General features: G+C 43.3%; 1 protein-coding gene across 5 annotated transcripts; it reads left to right on the forward strand.

Moving 5' to 3' along the window:
• Positions 1–73: 73 nt before the first annotated feature.
• Positions 74–22,221, forward strand: POLDIP2 (DNA polymerase delta interacting protein 2). 5 transcript variants are annotated; one of them, XM_078612021.1, is made up of 11 exons: positions 74–334; positions 6,890–6,968; positions 7,615–7,724; positions 8,716–8,818; positions 9,896–9,965; positions 10,297–10,404; positions 11,133–11,269; positions 12,973–12,999; positions 13,632–13,757; positions 15,164–15,243; positions 19,060–22,221. In XM_078612021.1, the coding sequence occupies exons 1-11, from the start codon at positions 141–143 to the stop codon at positions 19,172–19,174; spliced, it is 1,149 nt and encodes a 382-aa protein (XP_078468147.1). In that variant the 5' UTR covers positions 74–140; the 3' UTR covers positions 19,175–22,221. The 5 variants fall into 5 exon arrangements, with proteins under 5 accessions (XP_078468147.1, XP_078468151.1, XP_078468146.1 ...); XM_078612025.1 differs by having other exon boundaries at positions 75–334; positions 16,199–22,221; XM_078612020.1 differs by having other exon boundaries at positions 75–334; positions 21,239–22,221.
• Positions 22,222–22,510: the final 289 nt, after the last annotated feature.

Consider the following 22,510-nt stretch of genomic DNA (forward strand, 5'->3'; position numbering starts at 1 on the left):
CGCGCGCCCCCTTCGACCAATCAGACGACGCGACGCTGGGGGGGGGGAGTTTGCGCGGCTATAAAAGGGACGCACCACGCGCACGACCACCACTCCACAAACTCCGCGGTCATTCGAAGCTTCCGTGGATTTTCGCGGTCATGGCGCTGCGCACCTTCTCGTACCTCCGTCGCCAACCCGGTCACGGCCTCCTCGCCTCCCTCGTGGCGGGCGGCGGGCCAGGATCCCTCATGCCCCGGCAGGGCCTGCGGCCGCCGCCACAAGACCACGAGGAGGCACGGGCCTGCTCTGGCTGCGCCCTGTTGCTGCAGGCCCGGCGGTATTATTCGTCGAGGTGGGGCGCTTCTTGTTGTTGGCGTGAGCTCGTTGTTGTTGTTGGGGGGTGATCGATCGATCGACTGCGTGCGAGCACATTGGTTCTTCATTAACGATCATTGCCGCGCGTGTTGCGCTGTTGATGAAAGCATTGATTCCCCCCCCCATCTTCCCCATGTTTATGTCGACAATTGTGGAAATTCCACATTTGACCGCAGCAAGGGTGAGTGTGGTGGTATTAATTCTAGATTTGAAGCTTTCGTGACTGCAAGGGTTCATATTCTTAGGTTTTTTCGGTAAAGGCACGTAGGTAAAAAAATTAAGCTTGTGTTGCCTCCGAAACGTGATTTTTATTTAATTTTCTATTAATTTTTTACCTATGTGACTTTACCGAAAAAACCTAAGAATAAGTGTGTTGGTACTTTAAAAAAGCAATTGCAACACTGGGTGGCCAATTTCTAGGTGAACTAAGAACCCATCCTGCTGGATGAAGAAGGCCTCTCTTGACTGCGCAGTGTGGGTCATAGGGTCGTGTGACGATGCTTATTAACTCAAGGAGGGGAGGGTCATTGCCATTCATTACAGCGCATTTAGAAACAAGCTTTGAGATGGTTTAGATTATTTTGCCAGATTTTTATGTCCAAATGATGAGCTATCATTTGTGGCCAGCTCGATTCTGAAAGATAAGTTAATGTCTCATTGGGCTTTGGCTGGGAGGATGAAGGATGGTTTTGTGTAATTTGTATGTTTGGGTGATTTGTTTACCTAGGACTGCGTGCAGTGTCGTGTTTTTGTACTGTGTTGTAATGCTCTTACCTGCCCCTACTAAAAATCTGTGAAACAAATATTCTGATTTTTAGACCTTGACCAAGGATGATGTGGAAAGTTTTGAGCTTTTTGGGGTTTGGACTTTTAACCCTTTCCCATTGTTGAGTCGTCTAATTCTTTAACCATGTCGGGACGCGTGTTTATTTTATGTAATAATCATTAGTTATCTCTCTTAAGCCGGTCCTGAGGGCTGTCTTTCAGGAAGATCTTCCTTTGGATTGTTGGGACGATTCGATTGTTAACGAGTGTTTGGCATGTTGACATTTATTTTAAAGACGAGTCACTCTTTACCTCGAATTTGTTTAGCTATCGGTTCATTAAATACCAAGGGACACCGCTTGTGAGTTTTCAGGTATAGGGTTATGAGGGATCACGGGTGAAGGACGGTGACGGTGATTCTGGTCACTTTGCCCATTAGCTGAGGACATCATTAAGGCCTTAATTGCTGGTCAGCGGGGAATGAGAGTTTTGGAACCTCTGTTCTAAGCAAAAGGTAATTTGTTTTACGCAGTTGATGAGCATAGGCCCCAAAGGCCGAATGAAAGTGTCACAAAGTTGTAATGGGTGAGTTTGTGGCAAGTGTCTTAATTTGAGCAAGGTCATTGGAGCTTGAGGGGAAATAAAAAGTCGATGGGAGGGAATGGAGCTGATCTGACCTGCAGTTTTCATGGTTGATCGAGGTGTGGTATGAGATGGATATTGTTTGGTAGACCTTGATAGGTCAAGTTCACAGTAACTACGAAATGCCACCAGCATGTAATTCGAAAATAGATAAGCAAGTGGCGAATTAAACAGAATTTGTAATATTTTGGCACTGAAAAACCTTGCACATGGCTTGATTCTAAAAATAAAATGTTGCAACAGTAAAGCTGCTACAGTATTGTATGTACATTTACCATAGGCAGTTGCAGAGAATGGAACTCGAGTTCAAATGGTGTAAACTTTTACGATTACCACGGTTGAGTTTTAAAAATGATTTTAATTCAATTGAAACTAATCCAAGTACAGTAATGTAATCACTGATCTACTTTCTCAACGGGTGGACATAACACACGGGCGCGCATGCTGTCATTCCAATTCTCTTGACCACCAGTGGCTATTTTGAAACCATGACACAGCAAACTATTGTGAAACCCTTGACACAAACACAAAAGTACTGCTTGCAGTACGGTTTGTACATCAACATTGGCCCTCCCCATCTCTCGCTTTCGCGCCACACTTGATGATCTGCATCGTTCCATGTGTGCTGTCCCTCTTCCACTTGTTAAATCTACTTTCTGCTTTTTTTAGCGGGCAAAAAAACATGCTTGTCACGAATTATAATAATGACAATCCCCACCAAGATTTGTTTTACTTATTTCAGTTGGTAGATATTTATTTGTTACATGGATGGTCCCGTTTAGCCAGTTTCCTGGCTATTTCACAATGGGTGATCCCGTGGTGCTTGAGCACAACAACAACAACAAACATCGGCGATATTGCAGAGAATGAGAACAGCAATGCCCTTACGGAGTATTTCACAACTAAAAAAAACACGTTGTCGAATGGTCACAAACGAAACGCACACGAATAAAAAAAACAGTGGAAATCTGTCAATCTAAATGAAGACCTTAATCTGTCTTTAAAACTTCTAGGGTGCTTTTCAACAAGGTAGAAAGCTGGAAGGAGCTACACAGGAAGATTTTAGGACATAACGGGGAACATCTGAAAATTCTAGATTTTTTATTTTAAGTGCCCCATAAACATGTCTGTGCTTTTTTTCATTTGGAAACCGTTCAAAATTTAATATTGCGGGTTTTTTTATTTGATAGAGCGCTAAACAACAAGTGAAATTAAAGCGAGAACCATTGTTATATATATTTATTTGTTTTTCTGATATTGCAGATTCAAGCGGTTTGGGATTAAAATATGCATTTTATGATGATCAAATCTGAATAATTCGAAAACGGTCAAAGATAGGATCTTCCCTTCAGAGTATTAAGTTAATTTTATTTTGTTTCCTTGTAATAAAAAAAGGAACGGAATCTTTAAATAGAGCGGTTTCTGATGGGTACGTCTTTATAAGAAGTTGAATCAAGTAAATAATTTGTATTTTTTTGCGGAAAGTTTTTTTTGGAGTAAAGTGTCTGATCGTAGATGGAAACTCTAAAAAAAATCAGGTTAATTATTATATTAATGGAAAACTTTTGCCTTGCGAAGACGGGCCTTAATGAACTAGTATAATATAAGCGCAAGAGGTGGCAGGGAAAGTTTGGTTAAAGTACGAGAGTAAGCTTTACGTTTTGTGGTGTAAAAACACGCGAATTGGATAGAGACCGCAGACATGTGGGAACAAGAGGGGGGTTTGGTGTACGTGAAAGTAATCTCTGTTTTGCCTTTCTAGGAACATAGAGGGAGGTGGAGGAGGGAACCAAAGCTAGAGATGAGCAGCAAAGAGGAGTATTTCACAAACGTGGAGCAGCAACAGAGAGATACTTTTTCAGAAAATAGATTTTTAAAAATAGGAATAAGAATCCACTTCTGTGGCTAAAAGAGGCAGTTTAGCGGGTCGGTTAAACGTGATTTATAAAAAAAAAAGAGAAATGCATCGCTTTTGAATGAAGCCAACAGGCTCGCTTTGCATGCAGTACGCGATGCAGGCACGTTCAGTGAAATGGTATTTGCAAGTGTGCCAGTTGTGGGCCTGTGGCGTAAGCTGCTCATGCGTGTGTCAGCAGGCTGCGAGAGTGGCTTTGCCATGCCTGGTTATGATAATTATCATGTCTTCCATTGCACCACTTATTATCTCAAATCATATGCCCAACATAACATATCTACATAAACGCCATATCTTTAGACCTGATCTATTAGACCAAATATAGGTGATTTATTATTTGCCTGTTAATGAAAAATGTCTAATTGTTTCAATGAGCATAGTGGTATAACATACCACAAACCTTGCTGAGAATACTTGCCAAATTGACACCGGTTTGCCAGCAAACACATTCTGATGGCAGCATGGGTCCAGAATGCCCTTTGAGTGATGGATTTAAATTGTTATTTTTGGTGAAAACCCCCCCATGACTGTAGGAGTATTGTTCCACCCAGTCCACTGAGATGATCCGTAATTGTTTTCTCACTGAATTTACTCTTGTATTGTGTACGTGGTGATCCGATTAGAAATACCACTGAAATAAAATAGTTTTCTGCTCAATTTTTTGGGATATCGTCATTTTAATGCCTCCACATGTCTTCCACTAATTTCGGTTAACGTTTAACTCCCTCCTGATACAATGCTATACCACCACCACCTTTGTTCCTCTTCAGATATGGAGCCATTTTTCCCCCACAATTGTTTTTGAATAGAAAGTTAATAGGGTTATAAATCTGTGGAATACTGTATTTATAAATGAATCGCATCGTTATTATTCAACATTAATAGTACATGGTATAAACAACGTATTGTGTGGTACGTCTGAAAAATAAGCCCGCATGACCACTCGCTGCACTAAAGGTGTTCTGGAGTACCTTTAGCTAGATTTTGTGGAATTTATTACTGATAGTCGCCAATTTCCATGAAGACAATCAACTCAAATGTTGCGTCGCTTGCTAGTTCAACCGCACTTTGGCTGAGTTAGAGTGCACAACCTACATTAAACAAACACCCACCTACATTTTGCAATCTCTCAAGTCAAATGTATGTTTATAGTGCACACTTAATCCCGGTTACTCTGGGCATCCCAGGCATGAACACACGCAGTCTATATTTCAGGGCCTCATGGGCACACCTGCCCGTCGTTGACGACAGCCCCAGAAACCACTCAGGCTTGTAGCGTTTTCAGCATTCATCCTTACTCGAACATCAGATAAAACACCTCCAACAAACTACATTGGCTCCAAAAAACATGTCATGTGCTTGACTTAAAGCTTTCGTGACTGCAGGAATTCATATTATTTGGATCTTCCGGTAAGGTCACGTAGATAGGTTCAAATTAAAAAAAACTTTGTTTTTTTGTTATTTTCTTTGAACCGATCTACGTGACTTTACCGAAAGACCCAAACAATACGTCACGTGCTGTTCTGGGAATTGGGCATGGCCAAATGTTTTCGCTAAACTCTGCACTGGCTTCCCAGTTAACTCCAGGTTACGTTACAAAATTGCTATCCTGTGCCACCACCGACCTCTCTTTAACCTCTTGCTATATACCTCTCCGCCCTTTACACACCACTGACCACGGCAAACTTTCGCGTCTTACATGGCGCGTCTAATGATTTGCTCGTCACACCCAGAACCAGGACTTCCCTAGCTGAGCCGCGCTTCTCCGTAGCTGCACCAGCCGTCTGGACTGTTCTCCCGCAGCACATACGTGTAGCAATCAAACACCAATCCACCTTCCAAGTGGGCAGCTTCACGGCTCGCCTGTTCAGGCTGGCATGCGAGGGGCTTCGGAGCACCGTGCCTCCATCCTAAGAGTCCTCAATCGAAACACTGCATCCAATTCGTGAACTGCCTGTTAGAAATTGGGATTGCTATTATTGTGAATGCGTGATTTATAAATGGTTTGATTACTACCCAGACCAAATTTCTGAGTGCATTTTTGTGTGCAAGGAATATTTTGATCATGAACAAATACTGCATGTTCGTAAACTGGAATTCCTTGCTTTTGTAAATTGGGACTGCTGGCTTGTCTCGTCCTAGTATGGAGTGTTATTTTAAGCAATGCTTCTAACCCTTGGCGTACATTGCTCAAGTACAAAAATGTAACAGCCACCCTTAAAATGTTTTATGTCGGTGTTGTCTGGATTATAAGACTCGCTCCCCCCCCATCCCTGTGTTTTAAAGCAAAAGTTATAGGTGTAGGTTATAATCTGGTCGGTATGTATGTGTAACCAGATTTGTTTACCTTTAATCGCGTGTCTTGTGATCCAGAGAATATGGTGTTGTCACACGTGTAATTTTCAGTGTAATATTACGTTTCTCAATCTAAAGTGAAATACAGGGATGGGCATATCAGAATAACAAAGTAGTCGGGAGAGAGATGGGGGAATATACGACATCGTGACACTTGCCCTGCTGCCCTCCATGGCTAGGATGAGTTGCCACGCGATGTTCAATGCATCACGTGTTTGTCCTCAATTCACATGGCATGTGAAACCATACTTTTATAATAAACACATTGCGCAAGCAGCTTGCTTTTACACATCTGGCTTTGCACCCAGTTTGAAATTTGCTCTCCTGCCAGAACGTGTCGACTGACCATGGTACCATTACTGCCTTTGCCATTATGTATTTACGTTGAACTTCTTTGTGAATTATGTTATCTGTGCCGATAGAACCCGTTATACCGCCTTGTCGTTTTCCACCACTTTCTGAGTAAGACAAAGTTGCATATCTCATCTGATTTTGATGGCCCATTGTGGTCTCTTCTATCTATTGGAAACTTTTGAGAGTTAATTCCGGTCGAGGGTTGATTCCAACCAACCCATCTCTCATTGGCTGATAACATGAGTACCCACTCCTATGGGAAGGTGTGTTGTGTGTTTATGGAGAGTGTCCGTGTCCATAGGAATGTGGAATTTCTGACTTCGGTTCAGGGTCGACTTTAAAGATGTGCGCCGCGCACTACCCTTTGCGCATCATTTGAAATGGGAAATGTTTGATTGTTTCAAATGTCCATTTATTCATGCATGTATCTGTGCATGCATGCACGTGATTGAACAACGTTGTTTTTGTTGCTTTCTTTACTCTCATTCTTGATTGAAATAGGAACAGAGCTGAAGGCAAGGTGCTGGAGACCGTCGGCATTCTGGAAGCGCCAAGACAGGGAAAATATGACACTGGACAGGTTGGTGACATTTCCTCTGAGCCATACGAGCACTGCATTCATTAATGCTGCCTTTGCGTTCCAGATTTAACGTTGTGTTCTGCGTAGAGGCCATTATATCCAGGAAAAGCCTCAACACCAAGGAACATTTTTAGGATACACTGCATTGGAATGTTTGGCCAATTCCAGTAATGAGAGTTGGTTGCACGTGGGAGGAGCCCAGCCAGGAAACTTGAGGCATAGATTATTTTTAATAGTCGTATGATGCCGGGTAATGTAAAACAAATTCTGAAAAGGATTACGCCTACACATCTACAAACACAGAAAATAGCCAATATTTTATCCCATTTTTAACCCTCTATTTAGAACTATTGTTTAGAAAATCACACGACCAATTTGTGAATATATGCAGTTTAATTCCTGAAGTGCCTTTTGGTTATTGATCTCTTGTCCTGGGAGTTTACGAGAGGCCAAATATGGAATACATTTCACGCTGGCAGCTTGATCTAGAAAAACACTGCTATTGTAAATGGCATTTCGGGTCCAGAGTTTTATTTCGCAACATGCAAAGCACGCAGTCTAAAAATACTTTGTGCAAACTTTCACTTGTAATAAATCGGAACCTCGTGTAATTTAAAGTGTACCGATGTTCGAATTGCCATTGCAGTTGTTCCTGCACAGAGTTTTCGGATACCGTGGCGTTGTGCTCTTCCCGTGGCAAGCGAGGCTCTACGACCGAGATGCAGCAGGAAATGACGAAGAAAGGCACGTGTGCATGTGCATGTGTCCACCCATCCTTTATTTGCATTCAGTGCTAGAGCAACCGGTGGATTTTGATCTGTGGTGCCACACGCAACTGTTTTATAGCCATCTTCTCCTGGAGATTTTTGTTCGATGCAAGAAAATGATCTTAACGGAATCTATGTAGCTCCTTAACCAAGGGCTTTACAAAGAATTAATGACGGTACAACAACGTGTGTATTCTTCCGTAGAAGCATCATCGTGAGCAGTGCATTGAAGGAACAGTATTTGCGATAGATACAGGAATCTCACGGTCAACATGGGCACGATCGCCAAACTATACCTCCCGTAAACCTGGCGCGAAGGATCAAATCCGCAATGGGGGAAACCTGCGATTGGCGAAGTTTGTGAATTTACACAAGATTCGATGCGTGTCAATTTATGGAAGGTGAATCTTGATTTGAAGCTTTCGTGACTGCAGGAATCCATACTCTGGTTCTTTCGGTGAAGTCGCGTAGGTAATAATAAAACAAAATAAATCACGACGTTTCAAACGCAGCACAAGCGCTCGTCTTCAGGTGAAAATCGCGATATTGTTCGAAACATCGTGAGTTATTTTGTTTTATTTCTACCTACGTGACTTTACCGAAAGAACCAAAGAGTGATTATGGAAGGTGCTCTCAGAAGTGCATTGTGAATCAGCTAGTCGGGTTACTTGGCTGGCGCGGAAAAAAAACAACTATTGTACAACTGGTTTTACTGTATCAATCTATCTTTATTAGGACATTGGCAATGCTACATAAAATACTCGATTACAACATGTCAAATGATGAAAATTATCGAATGTATATTTAAATAAGCGCATGGTTATGCAATTCCAGCAAAATTGAGGTTTTGGTAACGTTAGATTAACGTCGGGTACTGTGTTTTATAGCCATTTGATACAATAGCCGCGTACAATTAATTCGCATTTTACACTTTTAACTGTATATATTTGCTGCGTAATACCCGTCCTGACCTTCGGTAGCAAATCGGAGCCTCCGGTGGGTCAACAAACGGGAAAGGAGATGAAGGGGAAGACCCACACGTACTACCAGGTCCTCATCGATGCCCGGGATTGCCCTCACATTGTACGTACCAATGGGCTTGTGTTTGATTACCTGTTACTTTTGAAGTTCTGTGACTCTCTCTATTTACAATCATTCTACTTGCAAGCTTTCGGAGATACGAAAAAAACCTGATCTGTCTGTCTAGTTACCTGTTCGGGGACCGATAAGTCGTAAGTTCAACTGCCCCACAATAGATGGCGGCGGTGGCATCTACATCTGCAGGACATGAAGAATCAGTGGCATCTGAATCTGCAGGAGATTGTACAACTTTTAAAGCCATTTCCCGTGTTTTGTGTATACGCCGTACAACATGTTTGGAATCGACATGGGTAAATTTGGACTTGGGAACAGACCTACTGGAACCTAACTCGTTCGTAAGTAGAAGAGTCTACTTGTACTATTTTCACATCAGCACTGCATCCTCATAAAGCACGGTGACCTCATGCAGGACACGTCACTATGAAGCGACGATTGCTGGCCATCAAGTGCAAAGTCTGTTGTTCGACGGTTACTATTCAGTAACTTCATATGCCTATTTAAAAACTGGTGATGTTAAGTGCTGTGTCTCTAGCTCTTATTAGCTGTTTCTCTTTGGCCTGTCTGTGCTATGAAGAAGGGTCTTTAGCCGAAACATCACCTATATAATAAATATATACATTGTAAGGCGGTGTCATTAACGAATGTGATTTTGTATGCTAATTGTTCTTGTACACCACTGCCAATGCGGTATTGGCAAATAATTTGGTTACTATTATTATGGGTTGGAAAACTTTTGATGTGCAATACTGTGCTTTGCTGGACAACTTTTTTTTCCTGCCCATTAAGAAGATTATTTCTGCTTCATTGCTAAAACCATTGTTGGAGAAGGTGAGACTCTCACCTGAGTTAAATAAAGGTCCTGTATATAAAAAACTAAAATTCACATCTGTGTACGTGTGGATACCTCGAAATGCTCGAGTTAAATCGTTAAAACCCCATCAGACTTTTGGCTAATATTTTGCAGGTTTTAAATATTTAATCGCCGTATAAGTAAGACCTTATTTGGGGAGGTATTTTATTTGGCTGAACATGTGGCTGATGTATTCATCATCATCGCAGAGTGCACAGACGGAAGGAGTGACATTCTTGGCCAATCACGAAGACAGCCGAGCCCTCTATGCCATCCCAGGTGCGTCGATCATGATACAGATTTTCCGTTATCTAACACCTAAAATCCTCACCATTGGAACCTCATTTGCCAGTTAAAAAATATGATAATTGGTTTTTTATCCTTCTATCTGGCAACAAAACTGACACTTTTTTTACAAGGAGTCATGTTTGCATATACCACAACATAATGCAAACAAAAAACATAACTCTGATAATGTGCACTGTCCTTGAAGTTGATTGGTCCACACCCGAGACATCTTTCCTTAGAGCCTAGTCTCACATGGGTTGGACCAGATGTTTAGATTTTTCCCCAACACAAATGTGTAACGTTGGGTTGTTGCTGCCTGCAGGTCTGGACTATGTAAGCCATGAAGACGTTCTGCCGTACAACTCCATGGACAAAAATCCCATCCAGCACGAGCTGTTCGACAGATTCCTCAACTACGACGCTACCAAGGGTAGGCAAAGACTTTGGTAACATGAGCATCCTTGCAGTATTCACTACATCCTTTGTTCAATGGTGTTGTGATGGTTAGAACACTGGACTTGCAACGCAGATTAGCACGGTTGGCTACGTACGGCGTGAAAGAAGGTCTACATGCGGAGGTTGCCAGTTCAAGCTCCTGGCATGGCACTTGAAGCAATGGGCAAGTTATTAAATCCCACCTCTCTCCACCCAGCTATGTAAATTGGTCCGTCACATTCGATCGACAGGTTGCGCGTGGCAGAGTAAATTTTGGCTACCACCACCTCTTTCCAGACGTCTGGCCCAACGTGGAAGAGAATGCAAAGATACCCCTCGAGGGATTTGAGAGATCCCTCCCTTAATGAAAGCCCTTCCGCCAGCAGTGGTGCGAGCAAGCAATTGCAGGGGCTACACCTTTACCTTTGCTCAAAGGTAAGCGTGTCCACGGTCAAGCGAGTAATGTGCCGGCCCTTCTCTACGTTAACTGTTCCGAGCCATTGGTGACCACCGCTGTGATGAAAATGGAGTGGTTTGTATTAATGGACTGGCCCTCTCCATGAGAATATGGCATTTCCACAACCGACTTTGGGCTCGCTAGCAGAGGTGAGCATCACCCATTGCTCTTTTGAAGAGGAGGGGGAGATTCTGTCTTAAAAAAAAAGTGGCCGATTTGTAATACAACTGGGTAGTTATCTTTGCCCCTTTCCACTTATTCCCCAGTACCCGTGTTTTCTGCACGCGAGACACTGCACGCCTGGCAGCAGAAGAACCATCCGTGGTTGGAGCTCTCGGACGTGCACCGAGAAACCACGGAGGGCATTCGTGTCACCGTCACACCGTTCTACATGGGTGCCCGGGTACGGTGTGTGTGTGTGTGTGCGCATGTGCGTTCACAAGTGGCGGTGCAGTGGATAGCGGGAATCAACTTTGGGTCGATTCCCGCTCATGGCCAGCACCGGTGAAGATAATCTGAACCGGTCTTGGGGCCTCCCCTAGGTCGGCTCGGCCTCAAATGAGTACCCGGTGTGGCGTGTAAACATCACCACTGGGGAGACCAAGGCTGTGGTGTTGGCCACCACCCACCCCCTCGTGTGCCGTGCCGGCCATCATAGGTGCTCTCTAACAGCACTTGCCCCAACAGTCTGTTTAGGCTATGTGGGGGATCTTTGTCTTCATCTTTTTGTGCACGTGTGTGTGTTCACGAGTGATGGGGCAGCAGTTAGCGCACCGTGCTACAAACCTTCGTGCAAACCTAATTGCATAGCCGGTGACCTGAGGCTTATTCCCACTCAAGGCCAATATCCGTGATAAATATTTTAACTAGTCCTGGGCCAATTTTTAGGTCGACCTGGCGATGTCAGTGAGTACCTGGAATTGTGTGTAAACATCCTGGTGGCTGTGTGCCATGCCTGCCTAGCTTTTTTGCCTGTCCAAGGACGGGTGTATATTTCAGTAAATGTGAAATATTCAATAGAACAATTGTTCAGCTCATGATTATTAATGAGGGAGGGGTGCGGCAGGTGGAGTGCACGACCTTGTGCGTTAGTGTAAATTTCTACGCGTTCATGAATATTCATTAAGGGGGGAGGGGCCTCTTTTGCAGTGACGTCACGCACGGATATAGCACTGTGCTGCGTAGATTTATTTTTTTCCGTCACTTTCTGTAAAGAAACGTCATATTTGAAGCGACTGCGTAATAAATGATTTAATTCAGCTAGACCTTCCTCTGCCTTATTGTACGTATCCACCCACTCATGAATATTAATGAGGGTGGGTGGCCCTCATGTGGAGTGACGTCATGCGGGGGGGGGGCCTCGTGGAGTGACGTCACGCTCGGGGGACACATTCTTGGCTTATTATAGTAGTAATGAAAGCAAAACCGGCCAGTTCCATTGCATAAACTCAACATGGAAAAACACAGAAAGGCTGGAGTGGTACATTTTGCGGTAAACAAGCGAATGTGTGTACCTGCGTTTTTGTGACGACCATTCGTCAGTCGGAGCAGTTGATGATGTTCATCGTTACCGAAATAGCCAGATGAAAAATGGTGTTGAGCTATCTAGCATCTGTGCTCTAGAGTAGCGTATAGTGAACTATCATCGCTTTGAGAGTGGTACACGTGAGGTCTATATAGCGAATGTTGTAACAGCAGGGCATGTTGCCCTTGAGCCATAGGAAATGTGCTGCGATTGAGAGTCTGTTTGGAATAGCGTTTGAATTAAAATTTTAACCAGACAAACCATGTTTCGTGGTGTATTGTGTGAAAACTAGACCTGTAGCGATGCATACGTTCATAATTTCACGCAAATTCATGCACTTTACAAATTATCCATCGACTCGTGCGTGTAAGAATTAAAGGGTCATGGTGTATGCAGATTGTATGTCAACAGATGTGTTGCTGGAGGAATTGACCCCTGCAAATGAGCCTGTGGGATTTACATCACTGACACCGTTCAGGCCACTGGAAGATCTCGAACAAATGCTATAGGAAGTTGCAAGTTGTCGTGTTGTGACGATTAAAATCGTTGGTTTGTTAACGTTTTTTTTTTCTATTTTGCAGGAAACGCAGAATGCACTAGTTTATTGGGTAAGTCCTATTTCTGCAACAGCTCTGGCAGCTGGCTGCCACTTTTGAACACGTTAATAATTAACCTTGAAACGCTACGGGATGAGACAAAAATATTCTCAGATGGGCATGGCCCTTAAATGTGTCTCTATACAATCCTTCCCGTTTTAATTTGCGGAAGCTTTTCCAACATAAAACAACGATTCCTCTCTGTTCGAATACAATTGTAATCATCATTAACCTCATCACTTAAGAGCAAATTTACACAATGTTGACCCAAATGGTTGAAACCAGTTCAGAGTTTTCTTTGTGTAAGAAAATGCTGCTGGATGTTAATGGTCTGGAATGCCCATAGGCTGATGGGAGTTTTTTTTATAGAGTGATACATTTTGCAGATCACCTTTTTGTAATCCCTAAATAGATGTTAATTTGCAACTCAAATTGAATAATTTTGCGTGCACCGTCTAAGGAACTTGTGTAACATAACATTTTCCACCACTGGCTTCAGACTGCCTGGAGAGAAATTGTACCCCCCCCCGTACTTGTTTGAGTGAGGGAAATGTCAAGGGAACATTTCCATCACCATTGCCGTAAGGATGTGGTGTGTTCCCCCCCTCCGCCTCTTTTGCCCGGGTCTGCGGTGGCGCGTGCAGTGGAGGTACTGCATCCGCTTGGAGAACCTTGGAGAGCAGACGGTGCAGCTGAGAGAGCGCCACTGGAGGATCTTCAGCCTCTCGGGAACGCTGGAGACTGTGCGCGGCCGTGGCGTTGTCGGCCGGGTGAGCGAGGAAGATACGAGGGATAACGTATTGCGGTCGTGTAATTTAATCACAAATTATGGACAAAAAGAATAGGCTTTTTATCCTTTTTGGCAATCAAACGGGAGGTGTTAAAGATGATTCAAACGCCAAATGGTTACCTATTGCAAGGCATCAAGTCTGCATTAGCCACACGTACTTGGGGAAAGACATGCAAACAAAACATGCTCTGACTATACATGCATTGTCTTTGGTGCATCTGTCAGTCATCTCCGTCGGGCAACCCATGGCACCTGGGCCTGTCCTGTGGACCTCCTAAGTCGCGTAGAAGGGAAATAATAAAAATCAAACAATAAAATTCTCATGACGTTTCGACCACAACACAAGCAGCCGTTTTTCGGACAGCCCTGTTCTCCACCTGAGGATGGCTGCTTGCGTTGTGGTCGAAACGTCATGAGAATTGTATTATTTTATTATGTTTTATTTTTATTATTTTATTATTTCCCTTCTACGTGACTTTACCGAAAGAACCAAGCATACATATCAGATTAGTTTGTCATTTTGTAGTTTTAACAAAGCAAAGGGCATGAACTAAAATAAATGTTAGAAGAAGTTTGCAGAGTTGGACTCAATATAAACTGGAAAAGACGACATAATACATATACCCTTATTATAAGTCCCTTATTAAAAGCAGGCCGACATCAAAAATGTGAAATAGAGGTGGTTGAAAGTGGGTTCGAGAGCTGTGGGAAAGTTGAACTTGGAAATGAAAAGCAACGTACAATTTTGCCTATCAATATCGGTTTTATATTTGAGTATTGTTATCACATGGAACTGACACATGGCCACTGAAGAATGGAGCAAAAAAATCAATCGTCCGCAAAGAAGCATGGAGAGAGGCATTATTAGAATACCATTTAAGATGCAGGAAAAAGAAACGCATGGCTTAGAGAATATATAGCAAAAGACGTAATTTTGACTGTTAAGAAAAGTATTTGGTTGGGCAGAACCCGTCACTTGAAAAGATGACAACTCTTGGTCGAGAATGAGGATGGAGAGTGGCAGTCAAAGGGGGCAAAACGCGCCCCAGAGTGATGTCCGCCGGAGAGGTGAAACGGTGAAGTCTGCGCTGGTGCTCGGTGAAATGTCCAAGAATAACGACAGTGGCAGTCGAGGGAGGGGGGGGGATGCACTCACGAGGCTGCATCCGCCGTCAAGAGGGGGGGGAGCGATTTAACTCGGCTCCCACGCAGCTACCGGATTGAGGTGTTGGCGACAACTTGGAGGGGTTTTATCCCGCGGTAGATTGATCGTTGCTGACGATTGCTCGGGTCTGCCAGTGGCGAATGAGCTCCCCGTTTATATGAGCGGGGAGACTGCTTCAACCTCGAGGCTAATGGATATGCGCGTGTGACTGTAATTTGCAGGAGCCCATCCTGTCCAAAGAGCAGCCGGCCTTCCAGTACAGCAGCCACGTCTCGCTGCAAGCATCTAGCGGCCACATGTGGTGAGACGCTTCTCTTCTTTTTAACTTTGCTCTGCCTACGGCTTTCTTGTTCTGTATGAGGCTTCCAGTGTTTGTCACGTGTTTGTTATTGTATTAAATGGGGAGGGGGGGCAAAAAAGGGTCTCTTTTTTATCAGCCTGCTATGATTTATGGGTCATAAACATGCTCATGAATGAAAAATATGGAACAAAACTGAAAGGTTTGAAGACGCACGCTTGGAATTGCGTTGAGAGGCAAAGAGATGATAAACGCGTGGATTTGAGAACGTTACACTGCGTTAATGACAGAATTCAGACTGCAGAAAGAAGTAACTGCTTGGACAGACAAGTCTTTAGAGGGGAATGAGGGCGGATGGTCGAGAATGATGAGGAAAATAATAACGCGGAATGCAACGCGGCTCAAGAAAACTAGCGGAGAGGCGGAGCTACGAAATCTGTTCATTTGCCTTCTGGGGTTGCTGCATTTGCAGGGTTGTGATGTTGGTGGTGAATGGATTGGAGACTTTTATCCAGCAATGGATTGAACATGTATTATAATGAATTTTAAAAAATCACGACCCATTAAAATACACGAGTTTCTCTTACACCCTTTGTAAAACCAGGTCCAATCTTTCTTGGGAACGATTTGGTTGAAACCAGACTCCTATTAGAATAGTCATGCTTGTGCCAAAGCACCTGTGTAGATTTTAACCCCCCCCTACCCACACATCTCACACTTTAATAAGATCACCGTGACCGATGCCAATTATACTTCCTTCCCCATGCTATAATGTCCATCAACTTCTTGGTTATTTCGGTAAAGTCACGTTGAAGGAAGGTAATAAAATACTAAATAATTTTTTTATTTTATTTTATTACCTCCCTTCTACGTGACTTTAGAAGGAAGGTAATAAAAGAAAATTTTGTTTTTGTTTTTTATTATTATTTTATTATTTCCCTTCTACGTGACTTTACAGAAAGAACCAAGAAGATGAATCCCTGCAGTCACGAAAGCTTTAAATCGAAAAATGTCCATCAAGTTGAGTGCTATTTCGGTATGAGTTGTTAGGAGGTTAGGAGTTTCGTTTTTAGGCACGAGATCGATGATCTTGAAGCATATTTACACAGGCTGACTTGCACTTGGTAAAAGTGACCTATTTTCAGATAATTCCGAAAATTGTGCTTAAAATACTAAGTTTCGGATATCCGATATAGTTTGCGGATTTATCCAAAAATAACGTCACAAGACGTTTACGTCACTTCAATGTCACCTGATTTTTATGCCAAAAGTGGCATCGGATGGCATCGCTTTTGGTAGCAGGCACGTTAAATTACGGCACAATAAAATTTTTCAGAAAATCTAAAAGATGGTACATTTTCCTAAAGATCTGATCATAAATTTTGTAATCAAACTCATCCCCCTATTACCGATGTACATTTCATCTTTGTATTGGGTGCAGGTGTTTTTTTCTGTCCTTTCACCTCTGTTGGGTTTTTGCGCGTCCCGCATCGGTGTGATGCTGTGAAAATATTCCCCGTGCATAATTCTCCATCTTCCTGAAGCATTCGCTTAAACGAATGTTCACAAGATAGCAATTCTTTGCAGCTGCCCTTAGCTGGAATCCTTACGAAACTGGCAGCTCTAGGAGGTAGTTTGTGGCTTGGCGTGGTGTTACGTGATCAACTACGCCTACGCCCTGTTTTCTTGGCACCATTTCCGGCTTTCTGTATTGGCATAGAGCTGCAGTTGCTGGTTTTGTGTACATTTTTCGTTTTCTAATCCGATGCTATTGGGTGGTAGCTGTTTTGTAAAGCGGTGATCTTGCAGACATGCCGTACGAGTATAGGCACGTTTGTTAGTTTTGCCAGCAGTGGTTTATATTCTTGGTTCTTTCGGTAAAGTCACGTAGAAGGGGAAACAATGAAATAATACAAATATAAAACAAAAAAATTCTCACGACGTTTCGATTGCAACACAAGCAACATCATCAGGTGTGAAAACCACAGCAAGAAAATTTGAAAAAAGTGGTTTTCATACCTGATGTGATGATTGCTTGTGTTGCAATCGAAACGTCGTGAGAATTTTATTGTTTTATATTTGTATTATTTTATTGTTTCCTTTCTACGTGACTTTACCGAAAGAACCAAGAATATGAATCCCTGCAGTCACGAAAGCTTTAAATCAGTGGTTTAATCGCGGCCGATGATGGGATTTTGCCTCCATGAAAGATGGCTATTTACAGCAGCTCCCTTGCTGCTGCAGGGTGACATTCGGACGTTTTCACGTCCTATTTGTAGTGTTTTATTATGACGTCACCACCGCCGTACCAGAGTTGCTTTGCATCGAGACGCCGTTGCCTCGGATGAGAGTTGGCAGCAAGAGGGATTGTCATCAACAATTGTGGTGTTTGATGCGTTCCCTTTGCTTCTTGAGGCTGAAACGGTCAAGGCTGTTTTACCGTCGTATTATCTTATCTATGCACGGCAGGTGATTTGAGGCTAATCGGTAACGAGATGTAAACAGTTGGGAAGCCTGGCAGAGGTGCCATGGCTGTAGCCTCTAAGGGTTACAGCTTTGTGTGAAATAAACTGTCTCGCTGTTAGGTATACGGCGTGAATAGTTGTGTTGCAAACAACTGCAGTGGTATGTCATTATCTTCTTTTGGTTTAAAACCTTGCATGCATCTTACTCCAAGTTTGTTAGGTTTGTTAACTCCACGCAAATTTTTTTTCAATAATGGAATATTTAAAGTTACGAATTGACTCTTTCTCTTCTTGGTTCTTTCGGTAAAGTCACGTAGAAGGGAAGTAATAAAATTATAAAAATAAAACATAATAAAATTCTCACGACGTTTCGGCCACAACGCAAGCAGCCGTCCTCAGGTGAAGAACAGGTCTGTCGAGAAGACTGTTACGTGACTTTACCGAAAGAACCAAGAAGATGAATCCCTGCAGTCACGAAAGCTTTAAATCGAAATTTAACTCTTCCTGTTAGCCTTGACTGTTCTATTTCAGTGCCCTGATATCATGCCTTTGGTATTATCCACATTGGGTAACTCCCTTAGGACAGGTTTTATCCAATTCATACATAATAAATGCATTTTATTCATGTGTTGGCCATTTCAATTATTTACATTTCCTGATCAAGGTCGCATGTAAGTGTTTGTATGGGAAATTGAGAGCTTGAGGTCTGTGGAGAAAGGCATCCCGACAGCCAACTGATTGTAAGGGCAAAGCTGGTGTATGTAGGGGTGCAGTAGACTTCAGGTCTTGACTAACTTCACCGCATTCAGTTGTAAATAAAATGCACTGCCGTAGTGTTTGCCCTTGTTTTGCTGCAGTAGTGACTGCAAAGGCTGTTTGGGAAGCCATGGTCTGTTCAAAATTCAAGTCGGGGTCAACGCAGCCCATTGGTGCTCTGGGATTTATAAAAGCAACACCCAGTTTGGTGAAAGTCAACAGCAGATGGTTGTGCTTCAGTCTGTATAAACCGTGGAAATGTTGATAAACTGGTTCCTGCCAAAGTAATGGCTATTTCCACCCGTGGCTTAGGGCTACTGATTGCCACGAGTAATCCCTTAGACTCGTTTTGGGTGTTGGTAGACACTGAGTTTGGCTTATTGAAGGGTCATGAAATGAGGCTGCAAAGTAATTTTTTTTTCGATTTGTCGGAACTTGTGAGTTGGTAATTTGATGGAAGAAGGGGAAGGGTTTAAGTCTACGAAATTGTGTGTCTGTGTTCCGATCCATTATTGAATAATCACCACTGTTTACCTACATTTAAATTTTCGCAAGGTTTGACTGTAAAAACCCCCTTGTATGTATTCGATTTTCTCAGGGGATCGTTTCGGTTTGAGCGAGACAACGGGAGTTCCTTTGAAGGACAGATCCCAAATTTTGACCTGGACAGTCAAACGGATGCATACTCCGGCCCTTTCGCGAACCTGGTTTGAAGGGAGGAACACGTGACATGCAACCCGCACTGCAGATCCACACGGCACTCCAACACTTTATTTTTACCAGGTAAGGCTCACTGAGCTATGTAGCTCTTTTCCAGAAGCAACCCTGGTCACAAATGATCACCCAACGAAGTGGCCTATCACGTGGGAATGTATCGCAGGCAAATACTGTAAACGCACGTTTCTAAATGTGGACGGGAAAAACCGGAGGACCCCAAGAAAAATCAACGCAACCCCGTGGAGAACATGAAAACTCCAAATATACAGCCATCGGGGTCGGGATCGAACCCACGACCTCCTGCACATTAGGCGAGGGAGATAACATCTCACCACTGGCGCACATATCCCATACATACATTTTAGTATCCACCCAGGCAACCCCCACCGCCCCTTGTGGTCAGAGTAGAGTGCTACACAGCAATTTATGGTTGGATTAAATAAAACATTAACGTTGTTTTATTACTTCAACTGGTTTGGGTGTCTCATGTGATCTTAGATTGCTTGACTCATTGGTCAGATGTTTTGACAGTTCAAATCCCAGTCACAGGTCAACTCCATCCCGTGATCCTCTGCTCCTCGGAGTCAATGAAAGGAAGTGTGTTTTGTCGGGAAGTCTTGTGGAGAAATCGGCTGCTGCCATGGGAATGTGGAATGTCCACCAATGGAGATGAGCGTTGCTGGTATAAATAGGATAGATACTGGAACTTGACTCGTAACTGGAATAAAATGTATAATTTTAGTTTCTGTACTTCATAAAGCCACCGTCATGGTTTTTGGGATTGTGTGTGTTGTGTGCGCACATTCGCACGTAACCCATGACATTGGCCTCCTTCAAAACGACATCTCTTGTTCCAGGTTGACGTTGATCTGACAGGCACTCATTGTGTATGTTGCACAACGTCTTTTGTGACCGCTGAGTTCGTTAAAATACGTACTAATGCTTGCTGTACTTTTACTAATTTCGTTGGTTGATATGTATGGTACTGTGTCCATTGTCTCTCATCGCCAATTCCATTTTAATCATCATTGTTTGAAGTTGTATTTATGTAAAGTAATTATATTATATGCCTTTTTTGCACTGATCATGCGGAGTAGTATCGTGCCTGAAATAAAACTTCAAATGGCAAATCACTACTCGTGAATTTATGGGCCATGTGCCGTATAGAACTGCTTCGTGGTATTCGCATTTGTGAGTAATTTAATTTAGATAAGATCATCTAATTAGTATAAGGACATGGATATGTGTGGTGGTGCTTTGTGTAGAAAATAACCTTTGAAAAATGGAGAAAATGTGAAAAATCGGGAGACACCCCAAACTTGCCAAACCTTGCTCCCAGGAAAGGTCTTGGAGTGGTGGTGAAATTACACGTCACCATCAAGTCCGAATGATGATTTTGGGGAGCAAAACCCGCCAGACAAAGAATTGAAACCGTGATGGACCCAAAGTGAATTTCATTTCCAAGGGTCTTGGAAACTGGATGCCAGGTCGTCTGGCCTCCTAGACCTTAGCCTGTCAGCCCATAGAGGCAAAGACATGAATAGTGTGATGTGTATTTATGTATTTAAATAATACAGTGACTTGGATATTTATAATTCTACGTAACAATATGCCTAAACGTGGTCATCAAAGTTTGGTGAGCCACTTAAATATATATTTAACATCTGGCATTATAGTTTTATGACACTTGCACCAAATTACTTGACTCTTTCCTATATCCAGAGGGGGAGGGGAATTTTTCAAGATTCACAGCCTACAGGTACACGCATGTAAATTACCACAGCGATCAAAAGTATTATCGATGCCGTCTAAGCCTCTACTCGTAATGATTCTGGCTGGGAACTGCAGCATGTGTAACGGTGTGACCTAAATAAATGTTAACATTTCGTATGTGTTGAGGCGCACATTGTGAAAGTTTGTTTCGGTGGCTGCTTGTCGTGTATACAGGAGTGTGTGTGTGTCCGAGTGTTACCAGAGATGTGGTTTTTATGTCTTTGGCCTTCTTGAGAGGCAAGAGCTGCCCCCCCCCCTCACTCTCCTGCAATCACCTCGTCCTCCAGGGGCACCTTCCGCTTCGAAAAGCCGGACAGCTCGCAGTTTGACACCCGAATCCCTCCCTTCTCGCTGGAGAGCAGCAAGGACGACAAGCCAACGCCGCAGGGCTACAACTGGTAGCCGGCCCCAAAAGCAACGTGACGGTGTGGCTCAAAAACGGTGGCCACCCGTGTCTGTATTTGCCCAAAAGGGCAGAGGGAGTTCCTCCACGCGTTTTGTTAGGAGGTTGAGGCAAGGCACTGTACCGCACATTTCCCAGTTGTCCAGCGATGGTGAATTTACCACCGGTGCAACCCCCACCACCACCACCACTCATTCGAACGTAACACCTCTCGCAAGTTCTTCGGTGGTCTGGGGGAGCGCACTGGATTTTTTCATGTTTGCACTCTGTGAAACTGCTTTTGCATCCCGTGCCTGTGGCTATTGTCAAACGGGGGTGGGGACATAGAGATTTATTTTTCAGGTTGGTAGTGAAATAAGGAATTTTTAAAAGTTAAATATCATGTTTGCTTGTTTAAAAATTAAACATGTTTCTGCCTTTTTGAGTTTTATTGGGTTTATAGTGTTTTGCAAGTTACGTAATATTCCAACTTTTACAACGAACACATTTTCGGCAGGCTGGGTTGGAGCTTTGTTTTAGAATTATGAACGTTGATATTTGCACGGAAATATACCGGGGTGCAAGCGTTGGTGTAAAACGTAAATCGGAAAGCGCAGGACAATGGTATATTTGACACGGTGCATGTATTAACATTCGGTTCTTTTTTTTGTCAACACGTGTCCCCATGTGTAAAAATGCGTTTATGTTAAGATATTCCAACATACTATATAACCACAACCTGCACATTTTATTACAATTGTCATCAAATGTACTCTGCTGAGAAGGAGTAAATGTAAGTCTTTTGAAGGCTGACGCACACTGGCAGAGCCGAAAATAACTGGGCATCTGGTTGCCCAGCTCGATGAAATAAAACAAAATCGTACAATGCTTTGGTGGACAATCACGACTGATTTATTGTAAGGCAGTCGGGCCAGGCAAACGTGTTTTGATTTCATGCTGCTGATGAATTTGGGAAGGGGTGGGTGGGTGGCGGAGGGAAGCGAGCCGAGGGTTGCCAGGCCGGACCTACATGAGCACGTGGATGATGGAGTAGTAGCAAGGGCAGTGGCGTTGTACGATGTTGATGGCGGCATGCTACACCGGTCACGTGTTGCCAGTGGGCAAGAAGGGTGCTGTTGACCGTTCATACAGGGAAAATGGTTCATAGTATCCAAAA

The sequence above is a fragment of the Lampetra planeri genome, chromosome 37 (genome assembly GCF_965212315.1).
Source record: "Lampetra planeri chromosome 37, kcLamPlan1.2.h2, whole genome shotgun sequence".
NCBI lineage: Eukaryota > Metazoa > Chordata > Hyperoartia > Petromyzontiformes > Petromyzontidae > Lampetra > Lampetra planeri.

Excerpts from the sequence above, each read along its gene's own strand:
- POLDIP2 (XM_078612021.1), top strand. The coding sequence starts at position 141 with ATGGCGCTGCGCACCTTCTCGTACCTCCGTCGCCAACCCGGTCACGGC. Across the intron at positions 7,725-8,715 it reads GAAGAAAGGCACGTGTGCAT|CAAATCGGAGCCTCCGGTGG; the intron begins GTGCATGTGTCC and ends GACCTTCGGTAG. Across the intron at positions 11,270-12,972 it reads CGTTCTACATGGGTGCCCGG|GAAACGCAGAATGCACTAGT; the intron begins GTACGGTGTGTG and ends TCTATTTTGCAG.